Consider the following 12,408-nt stretch of genomic DNA (forward strand, 5'->3'; position numbering starts at 1 on the left):
CGGAGGTCTGCGATCTCCCAACAGATTAATGATAAATCACATTCAACTGACACACAAATATGTAGCATGGGCCCATCCAGGCACGCAAGTTCAATAAGAATCACGGAGAATATGCTAGATTAAATGTGTTTAATCCAAAAAATATTTTCAAGGCTTAGTTACAAAAATATTAATAAAATGACAAACAGATTATAATGCAAATATTCTCTTACAAAATAAAAGGGAGAAATAATTCAGAGTCCCTAAGACAATTTACACTAAAGTTCTTAGCACTGCTGATGGGGTGGGGGATCTCACCCACAGGAATATCCTGATGCACTCCCAGACCTGACTGTCTGAACCCCAAGGAGTGGACATTGAATGTTGGATGCTATTCTCTTTTTATACATCCCTAATTCTTTGTTCATACTTAACAGGGTCTCCCAATCAGGTCAGCAGGGTTTAAGATTAATAGATTTCCAATACAGGGTTACCTGGCCAAACTAACAGGGTCCCTGCTTTAAAGATAAGTGATGATATAACTCACTCTTCAACTTCCACCTTCTAGACCTATAGTAAATACCAGAATCCTTATCTTAGCCTCTATAATAGTCTTTAGAAGTAGGGCACTGAAGTAACTGGAGGTCTGGTTCTGGGATTATGATCTAGGACACTGACTTCAGGGGTCATAAAAAGGGAGAGTTGGTCACACATGGCCTCATACTATGAGGGATATACATCATTTGGTTACCTGAAAGCCATTCACTTGCTAATTCCAGCCCTTTCTGACCTGCACACCACATAGCAATGGACATACCATGTTTATACAGTCTATAGAGCTAAAGGACACACAGTTATATAACACTCCTCAAATCACAGGACATAGATCATTATCACCCCTCTTCCTGGAATGCCTATCTTCAACAGAGGTGGGGTAATGCCTCAGCCCTTCTAGGTACACACAGTTCTATTAAAGGACTTCATAGTTCACAAATTATTATTTCTGGCGATTATTCTTGTGATTAATCGTCACAATCTCCATTGTTTGATCTTGTGCTAGTGGATATTTTGGAAGTCCAGTCTCTTTTTTAACCTCTGAGGCAGTGTGACACAGTGGGGTATCATTGCATGGAGGGATATTTAGGGAGAGGCGGGTGGGGGGAGAGGAGGGGGATGACAATGTTCTGATGACAATGCCTCTACTTATTGCTGATGCTGCAACTAAAGAATCATAACCATCATACCAGCTCCTCATACTCCTCCACCAGCTGTCCATCGCAGTCCCAATATGGACACCTAGCATAACAATGCAGCGAGCAGAGGCTCTCACAGATAAGAGGGAGGAGTGGAGGACCACCCAAGGACAGGTGTTCCCAACCCACTTATAAAGAGCAAGGTGCAAAGAGCTCGACCCCCCATTAGTCAGGCAGCCCTCCTGTGCCACCATGGAGGCGATCAAGAAGAAAATGCAAATGCTGAAGCTGGACAAGGAGAATGCTCTGGACCGGGCAGAACAGGCGGAGACTGAGCAGAAGCAGATGGAGGAGAAAAGCAAACAGGTGACGGAGGATTTACTCCATTACCCGTGTGTACAGTGACCCACACGTGTCTCATACCTTATAATGTAACTACTCTAATGGTCCAAGGTCAAAGGGCTATAATCTGCTTATCCACACTCCCTAATATCTACCACTCCCCCTACCATCTATACCCCTCTCTACCTTCCCTTATCCCCCTCCCTATCATCTATACCCCTCTCTACCTTCCCTTATCCCCCTCCCTACCATCTATACATCTCTCTACCTTCCCTTATCCCCCTCCCTATCATCTATACCCCTCTCTACCTTCCCTTATCCCCCTCCCTACCATCTATACATCTCTCTACCTTCCCTTATCCCCCTCCCTATCATCTATACCCCTCTCTACCTTCCCTTATCCCCCTCCCTACCATCTATACATCTCTCTACCTTCCCTTATCCCCTCTCCCTACCATCTATACCTCTCTCTACCTTCCCTTATCCCCCTCCCTATCATCTATACCCCTCTCTACCTTCCCTTATCCCCCTCCCTACCATCTATACATCTCTCTACCTTCCCTTATCCCCCTCCCTACCATCTATACCTCTCTCTACCTTCCCTTATCCCCCCCTCCCTACCATCTATACATCTCTCTACCTTCCCTTATCCCCCTCCCTACCATCTATACATCTCTGTACCTTCCCTTATCCCCCTCCCTACCATCTATACATCTCTCTACCTTCCCTTATCCCCCTCCCTACCATCTATACCCCTCTCTACCTTCCCTTATCCCCCTTCCTATCATCTATACCTCTCTCTACCTTCCCTTATCCCCTCTCCCTACCATCTATACATCCCCCTCCATACCATTTATACCCCTCTCTACCTTCCCTTATCCCCCTCCCTATCATCTATACCTCTCCCTACATTCCCTTATCCCCCTCTCTATCATCTATACCTATCCCTGCCTTCCGTTATCCCCCTCCCTACCATCTATACATCTCTCTACCTTCCCTTATCCCCCTCCCTACCATCTATACATCTCTCTACCTTCCCTTATCCCCCTCCCTACCATCTATACCTCTCTCTACCTTCCCTTATCCCCCTCCCTACCATCTATACCTATCCCTGCCTTCCGTTATCCCCCTCCCTACCATCTATACATCTCCCTACCTTCCCTTACCCTCTTCCCTACCATCTATACATCTCTCTACCTTCCCTTATCCCCCTCCCTACCATCTATACCTATCCCTGCCTTCCCTTATCCCCCCTCCCTACCATCTATACATCTCTCTACCTTCCCTTATCCCCCTCCCTACCATCTATACCTCTCTCTGCCTTCCCTTATCCCCCTCCCTACCATCTATACATCTCTCTACCTTCCCTTATCCCCCTCCCTACCATCTATACATCTCTCTACCTTCCCTTATCCCCCTCCCTACCATCTATACCTATCCCTGCCTTCCCTTATCCCCCCTCCCTACCATCTATACATCTCTCTACCTTCCCTTATCCCCCTCCCTACCATCTATACCTATCCCTGCCTTCCCTTATCCCCCCTCCCTACCATCTATACATCTCTCTACCTTCCCTTATCCCCCTCCCTACCATCTATACCTCTCTCTGCCTTCCCTTATCCCCCTCCCTACCATCTATACATCTCTCTACCTTCCCTTATCCCCCTCCCTACCATCTATACATCTCTCTACCTTCCCTTATCCCCCTCCCTACCATCTATACCTATCCCTGCCTTCCCTTATCCCCTCTCCCTACCATCTATACCTATCCCTACCTTCCCTTATCACCTCTCCCTACCATCTATACCTCTCCCTGCCTTCCCTAATCCCCCTCCCTACCATCTATACCTCTGCCTGCCTTCACTTATCCCCTCTCCCTACCATCTATACATCTCTCTACCATCTATACCTCTCCCTGCCTTCCCTTATCCCCTCTCCCTACCATCTATACCTATCCCTACCTTCCCTTATCATCTCTCCCTACCATCTATACCTCTCCCTGCCTTCCCTAATCCCCCTCCCTACCATCTATACCTCTGCCTGCCTTCACTTATCCCCTCTCCCTACCATCTATACATCTCTCTACCATCTATACCTCTCCCTGCCTTCCCTTATCCCCTCTCCCTACCATCTATACCTCTCTCTACCTTCCCTTATCCCCTCTCCCTACCATCTATACCTCTCTCTACCTTCCCTTATCCCCTCTCCCTACCATCTATACCTCTCTCTACCTTCCCTTATCCCATCTCCCTACCATCTATACCTCTAACTGCCATCTATACCTCTCCCTGCCTTCCGTTATCCCATCTCCCTACCATCTATACATCTCTCTACTTTCCCTTATCCCCTCTCCCTACCATCTATACCTATCCCTGCCTTCCCTTATCCCCTCTCCCTACCATCTATACCTCTCTCTACCTTCCCTTATCCCCTCTCCCTATCATCTATACCTCTCCCTGCCTTCCCTTATCCGTTCTCACTACCATCTATACCTCTCACTGCCTTCCCTTATCACCTCTCCCTACCATCTATACCTATCTCTGCCTTCCCTTATTCCCCTCCCTACAATCTATACATCTCTCTACCTTCCCTTATCTCCTCTCCCTACAATCTATACCTCTCTGCCTTCCCTTATCCCCTCTCCCTACCATCTATACCTCTCTCTACCTTCCCTTATCCCCTCTCCCTACCACTGACATCTCACCGTTACACTCAGCCTCCATCTTACATCACAAGTTCTTTACTAACTTCCCTGTGTCTGTCACCTCTGCACGCCTGCCCCCTCCATATCACATATATGTGACATGTGTACCATGGTCATCTCCCTTCTGTAGCTAGAGGAGGAGCTGCTCTCCATGCAGAAGAGGCTGAAGGGGACAGAGGATGAGCTGGATAAGTACTCAGAGGCTCTGAAAGACGCTCAGGAGAAGCTGGAGGTGGCTGAGAAGAAGGCAGCTGATGTACGTCCATGTATGACTATATGCTCTACTATTATTCCAATGTGGGCACTTACCCCATAGAGGCAGAACCAGTACCATGCACTATGCTGCACCCAGGACACGACATTCAGAGGGCCTGGATGCCGACGCATTCCCGGCTGCGATCCTGTACGCGGCTACTGTGCCAAAGTATGCCAATGCTACAGCCGCCTGGGAACGTATGGAGACGCCCACCAGCAGCTTTGTAGGTCTGAGCACGTGCGCACAAATACGCAACGGTGGTCGCAGGTCATGCAATGGTGGGTAGTATGCTAAGACACGCCCCCAAAGATCTGTGACACGCCTGTGTTTTTACCGCCATTCCCCGAAACCACCCCCAAACGGTCCCTGAATGTGAGCCACTGTGCAAAGGAATCCGCACTGCAAGCGGCGTCACTGAGCCTGGTAACTAGGCGTGTGGGCAATGCGATCGTCACTCCTGCGCAGTCTGACCATAGTCGCTCAACTGCGTAAATATCGGCAATGCGTCCACATATGAATCAGGCCAAGAGACCGCAGATACATACCGAGATACTACACACGGCAAGTACATGTTACCATACCAAGACACTGAGAACTACACACGGCAGGTACATGTTACCATACCATGATTCCGAGATCTACACACAGCAGGTACATGTTACCATACCAAGATACTGAGAACTACACACGGCAGGTACATGTTACCATACCAAGATTCCGAGATCTACACACAGCAGGTACATGTTACCATACCAAGATACTGAGAACTACACACGGCAGGTACATGTTACCATACCAAGATACCGAGAACTACACACGGCAGGTACATGTTACCATACCAAGATACTGAGAACTACACACGGCAGGTACATGTTACCATACCAAGATACTGAGAACTACACACGGCAGGTACATGTTACCATACCAAGATACTGAGAACTACACACGGCAGGTACATGTTACCATACCAAGATACTGAGAACTACACACAGCAGGTACATGTTACCATACCAAGATTCCGAGATCTACACACAGCAGGTACATGTTACCATACCAAGATACTGAGAACTACACACGGCAGGTACATGTTACCATACCAAGATACTGAGAACTACACACGGCAGGTACATGTTACCATACCAAGATACTGAGAACTACACACGGCAGGTACATGTTACCATACCAAGATACTGAGAACTACACACGGCAGGTACATGTTACCATACCAAGATACCGAGAACTACACATGGTAGGTACATGTTACCATACCAAGATATCGAGAACTACACATGGTAGGTAGATGTTACCATACCAAGATACTGAGAACTACACACGGCAGGTACATGTTACCATACCAAGATACAGAGAACAACACACGCCAGGTACATGTTATCATACCAAGATACCGAGAACTACACATGGCAGGTAGATGTTACCATACCAAGAACTACACATGGCAGGTACATGTTACCATACCAAGATACCGAGAACTACACACAGCAGGTACATGTTACCATACCAAGATTCCGAAATCTACACACAGCAGGTACATGTTACCATACCAAGATACTGAGAACTACACACAGCAGGTACATGTTACCATACCAAGATACTGAGAACTACACACGGCAGGTACATGTTACCATACCAAGATACTGAGAACTACACACGGCAGGTACATGTTACCATACCAAGATACTGAGAACTACACACGGCAGGTACATGTTACCATACCAAGATACCGAGAACTACACACGGCAGGTACATGTTACCATACCAAGATACCGAGAACTACACATGGTAGGTACATGTTACCATACCAAGATATCGAGAACTACACATGGTAGGTAGATGTTACCATACCAAGATACTGAGAACTACACACGGCAGGTACATGTTACCATACCAAGATACAGAGAACAACACACGCCAGGTACATGTTACCATACCAAGATACCGAGAACTACACATGGCAGGTAGATGTTACCATACCAAGAACTACACATGGCAGGTACATGTTACCATACCAAGATACCGAGAACTACACATGTCAGGTACATTTTACCACGGTGTTATCCATACATGCCGAATAAGATACCGAGAACTACACACGGCAGGTACATGTTACCACGGTGTTATCCATACATGCGGAATAAGATACAGAGAACTACACATGGCAGGTACATGTTACCACGGTGTTATCCATACATGCGGAATAAGATACAGAGAACTACACATGGCAGGTACATGTTACCACGGTGTTATCCATACATGCGGAATAAGATACAGAGAACTACACATGGCAGGTACATGTTACCACGGTGTTATCCATACATGCGGAATAAGATACAGAGAACTACACACGGCAGGTACATGTTACCACGGTGTTATCCATACATGCGGAATAAGATACAGAGAACTACACATGGCACAGCAGAAGTGGTAATGTGCAGCTATACAGTACATACAGAATAGATTCTGAATAGGAGATGCCTATAACCATACCCAGCACACTGACTGTGGGAAGAGATACTGTGCAGTTATACATACAAAATAGATACACTAATAACTATACCCAGCACACAGACGGTGGGAAGTGGTACTGAGCAGTTATACATACAGACTAAATATACTAATAACCATACCCAGCACACTGACTGTGGGAAGAGATACTGAGCAGTTATACATACAGAATAGATACACTAATAACTATACCCAGCACACAGACGGTGGGAAGTGGTACTGAGCAGTTATACATACAGACTAAATATACTAATAACCATACCCAGCACACAGACGGAGGGAAGTGGTACTGAGCAGTTATACATACAGACTAAATATACTAATAACCATACCCAGCAAATTGGCGGTGGGAAGTGATACTGTGCAGTTATACATACAAAATAGATACACTAATAACTATACCCAGCAAACTGACGGTGGGAAGTGGTACTGTGCAGTTATACATGCTGTATAGGAGACACTGAGAATTACATCCAGCATACTGACTCTGGGAAGTGGCAATGTGCAGTTATACGTACAGAATAGATATACTAATAACTATACCCAGCACACTGATGGAGGGAAGTGGTACTGTGCAGTTATACATACAGAATAGATATACTAATAACTATACCCAGCACACTGATGGAGGGAAGTGGTACTGTGCAGTTATACATACAGAATAGATATACTAATAACTATACCCGGCAAACTAACGGTGGGAAGTGGTACTGTGCAGTTATACATGCAGTATAGGAGACACTGAGAATTACATCCAGCATACTGACTCTGGGAAGTGATACTGTGCAGTTATACGTACAGAATAGATATACTAATAACTATACCTGGCAAACTAACGGTGGGAAGTGGTACTGTGCAGTTATACATGCAGTATAGGAGACACTGAGAATTACATCCAGCATACTGACTCTGGGAAGTGGTACTGTGCAGTTATACGTACAGAATAGATATACTAATAACCATACCCAGCACACTGGCCGAGGGAAGTGGTTCTGTGCAGTTATACATACAGAATAGGAGACACTGAGAATTACATCCAGCATACTGACTGTGGGAAGTGGCAATGTGCAGTTATACGTACAGAATAGATATACTAATAACTATACCCAGCACACTGATGGAGGGAAGTGGTACTGTGCAGTTATACATGCAGAATAGGAGACACAGAGAATTACATCCAGCATACTGACTGTGGGAAGTGGCAATGTGCAGTTAACATAAAAAAATTAGAGACACTGAGAATTTCACCAAGCACACTGACTGTGGGAAGTGGTACTGTGCAGTTATATATGCAGAATACGAGACACTGAGCCTGATTCATTACGTATCGCAACTGCGATTACGAACGCAGTCTGACTGAGATAAGCTAATCCATTACAATCGCTATGCCGTCGCAGCACTACATAAGGACGCCCACTTTACCTAGCAAGACTGCGAAACCACCGGTAACATGGAGTACAATCACAGCCTCACGTACACTTACACAAGCTCTGACCTTACTCAGGAATTGCTAACCTCATCACACACAGTGATTACACAAGCTGCGTATGGCATCACCGTGGCTAATTTATGCACGTCCCTATAACGGCGTTCGAGCGCACTGACAAATCACCACCCACAAACGGCACTTCCTGTCAATCATTCTGCGATGGGTCTGCGTAGTCATTGCAATCGCAGTCCCGGTGGTCGGATTGCGCACACGCACTGTATACGCAGATCGCAACAATCGGCTGATTGCGTGCGTATTAGCAGTTGCGATTCTTGCTAAATCAGGCCCACTGACAAGTACATCCAGCACACTGATTGTGGGAAGTGGTACTGTGCAGTTATACATTCAGAATGATAGCTACTGACAAGATCCAGCACACTGACTGTGGGAGGTGGTACTGTGCAGTTACACATTCAGAATGATAGCTACTGACAAGTACATCCAGCACACTGACTGTGGGAAGTGCTACTGTGCAGTTATACATACAAAATGATAGCTACTAACAAGTACATCCAGCACATTGACTGTGGGAAGTGGTACTGTGCAGTTATACATACAGAATGATAGCTACTGACAAGTACATCCAGTACACTGACTGTGGGAAGTGGTACTGTGCAGTTATACATACAGAATGATAGCTACTGACAAGTACATCCAGCACATTGACTGTGGGAAGTGGTACTGTGCAGTTATACATACAGAATGATAGCTACTGACAAGTACATCCAGTACACTGACTGTGGGAAGTGGTACTGTGCAGTTATACATACAGAATGATAGCTACTGACAAGTACATCCAGCACATTGACTGTGGGAAGTGCTACTGTGCAGTTATACATACAGAAGGATAGCTACTGACAAGATCCACCACACTGACTTGAGAAGTGGTACTGTGCAGTTATACATACAAAATGATAGCTACTGACAAGTACATCCAGCACACTGACTGTGGGAGGTGGTACTGTGCAGTCAGTTATACATTCAGAATGATAGCTACTGACAAGTACATCCAGCACATTGACTGTGGGAAGTGGTACTGTGCAGTTATACATACAGAATGATAGCTACTGACAAGTACATCCAGCACACTGACTGTGGGAAGTGCTACTGTGCAGTTATACATACAAAATGATAGCTACTGACACGTACATCCAGCACACTGACTGTGGGAAGTGCTACTGTGCAGTTATACATACAAAATGATAGCTACTGACAAGTACATCCAGCACATTGACTGTGGGAAGTGGTACTGTGCAGTTATACATTCAGAATGATAGCTACTGACAAGATCCAGCACACTGACGGTGGGAAGTGGTACTGTGCAGTTATACATTCAGAATGATAGCTACTGACAAGATCCAGCACACTGACGGTGGGAAGTGGTACTGTGCAGTTATACATACAGAATGATAGCTACTGACAAGTACATCCAGCACACTGACTGTGGGAAGTGCTACTGTGCAGTTATGCATTCAGAATGATAGCTACTGACAAGTACATCCAGCACATTGACTGTGGGAAGTGGTACTGTGCAGTTATGCATTCAGAATGATAGCTACTGACAAGATCCAACACATTGTTATACATGCAGAATGATAGCTACTGACAAGTACATCCAGCACACTGACGGTGGGAAGTGGTACTGTGCAGTTATACATGCAGAATGATAGCTACTGACAAGATCCAGCACACTGATGGTGGGAAGTGGTACTGTGCAGTTATACATACAGAGGGCTCTATTTACTACAATCCGCATATTGAATGCGGATTGTAGTGTGATATTACCGAGTGAATTCGCATTGCGAGTTCAGGCAATATCACAGGGATTTACTATAAATCCCTTGCAGGGACAGAGCTTGTGATAAAGCTCTGTCCCTGCGGATCCCATCCGCACTCTAGTCGCGGTATTTTCGGAAAAAATACCGCGACTAAGAGCCCGCGCATGCGCCGACCCACCGTCGCTGCTACCCCCACCGATGCTAAGCCCCGCCCCCCGCGATCGCGGGCCCCCCCCTCAATTCACTACACTTACCTGCATCCTCCTGGCCTTCGGTGATCTTCTCCGGGCTTCTGGATCAGGTGATCTTCCATACTGCACTGGGACCCGATCACCTGATGGCCGGGCAGCAGGGCACAGCTGACCGGAGAGGAGCCATCACCGGTCCCTGGATTCAGGTAAGTAAAAAAAAAAAGTTTCAATTTTGTTTTTCTTTTTTTTTTACAGCAATCAGCTTGCGGTCTGTTTAGACCACACAGCTGATTACTGGTACCGGCTCCTGACTCTGCTCTCCCCATTAGAGCAGAGTGGGAGCCCAGTAACCGGGGGAGACCCTGGATAACACCACCTCCAGGTGGCGTTATTATCACAGGGCTTCCCCCGGTATTTTTTTACAATTTATTTTAAGTAACTATGGTCGGATCACATTTCCCATTACAATTATGGGAAATGCGATCTGCTTTACTAAAAATAAGTGATAGTAGGGATTGGAGTAGAATTTTACTAATTCTACTCCAATTGCCCTGTAATAACTACAGGTGAAACTAAAATAATGTGAAAAGGGTGTGAAAACACCCTTTTTCACTTTATATTAGTAAAAATAATGTTAATAAATAGAGCCCAGAATGAGAAAACCTGAGAAGTACATCTGGCACACTGACTGTGGGAAGTGGTACTGAGCCGCTGATGGGTATTACCATGGATACTGCCAGGGAAGGACACTAGGTGGCAGCAGTCTGCCCGGCACGGGCCCTCTGAGTGGGCGGCTGCTATGATGCAGAGCTGCCGCTAGGTGGCAGCGTCCCCGCACACGAGGTGGCTCCGGGTGTGGCTGGCGGAAGTGAGCTGCGCGGGAGCGGAAGTGTGAGGCGCAGTCGGAGAGAGACAGACAGAGAGAGAGGGAGGAAGATGTCGGGCGGGGGGATGAGCAGCATAGACGCCGTGAAAAAGAAGATCCAGGTCCTGCAGCAGCAGGCGGACGAGGCAGAGGAGAGAGCGGAGAGGCTGTGCAGGGATGTGGAGGGAGAGAAGCGAGCCCGGGATCAGGTGAGCCCAGGAGCTGACACTCTTACCAGGAGACCCTGAGCCGGGAGCTGACACTATAATCCTACACTGAGCCCAGGGTGCTGACACTATAATCATACACTGAGCCCAGGAGATGACACTCTAATCCTACACAGAGACCCTGAGCCCAGGAGCTGGCACTCTAATCCAACACTGAGACCCTGACCATAGGAGCTGACACTGATCCTACACTGAGACCCTGACCATAGGAGCTGACACTCTGATCCTACACTGAGACCCTGAGCCTAGGAGCTGACACTCTGATCCTACACTGAGACCCTGACCGTAGGAGCTGACACTCTGATCCTACACTGAGACCCTGACCATAGGAGCTGACACTCTGATCCTACACTGAGACCCTGACCATAGGAGCTGACACTCTAATCCTACACTGAGCCTAGGAGCTGACACTCTGATCCTACACTGAGCCGGGAGCTGACACTACAATCCTACACTGAGACTGAGCCCAGGGTGCTAACACTATAATCTTACACTGTGCCCAGGAGCTGACACTCTGATCCTACACTGAGACCCTGAGCCCAGGAGCTGACACTCTGATCCTACACTGAGACCCTGAGCCCAGGAGCTGACACTCTGATCCTACACTGAGACCCTGAGCCCAGGAGCTGACACTCTGATCCTACACTGAGACCCTGAGCCCAAGAGCTGACACTCTGATCCTACACTGAGACCCTGAGCCTAGGAGCTGACACTCTGATCCTACACTGAGACCCTGAGCCTAGGAGCTGACACTCTGATCCTACACTGAGACCCTGAGCCTAGGAGCTGACACTCTGATCCTACACTGAGACCCTGAGCCTAGGAGCTGACACTCTGATCCTACACTGAGACCCTGAGCCT

At 47.1% G+C, this 12,408-nt stretch overlaps 1 protein-coding gene across 11 annotated transcripts in view; it reads left to right on the forward strand.

Moving 5' to 3' along the window:
• Nucleotides 1–1,424: 1,424 nt before the first annotated feature.
• The window catches only part of TPM3 (tropomyosin 3), a 48,668-nt gene continuing 37,684 nt past the window's right edge, over nt 1,425–12,408 (forward strand). For 3 of the 11 annotated variants that reach the window (XM_088456310.1, XM_088456308.1, XM_088456309.1), the window contains exons 1-2: nt 1,425–1,538; nt 4,349–4,474. In XM_088456310.1, coding sequence (XP_088312436.1) covers nt 1,425–1,538; nt 4,349–4,474 — 240 coding nt within the window. Of the gene's footprint in view, nt 1,539–4,348; nt 4,475–11,320; nt 11,530–12,408 lie in introns of those variants that run through there. The other 8 variants (XM_088456319.1, XM_088456316.1, XM_088456317.1 and 5 more) reach the window with 4 other exon arrangements.

The sequence above is a fragment of the Taudactylus pleione genome, unplaced genomic scaffold (genome assembly GCF_031769625.1).
Source record: "Taudactylus pleione unplaced genomic scaffold, aTauple2 ptg000696l, whole genome shotgun sequence".
Classification (NCBI taxonomy): Eukaryota; Metazoa; Chordata; class Amphibia; order Anura; family Myobatrachidae; genus Taudactylus; species Taudactylus pleione.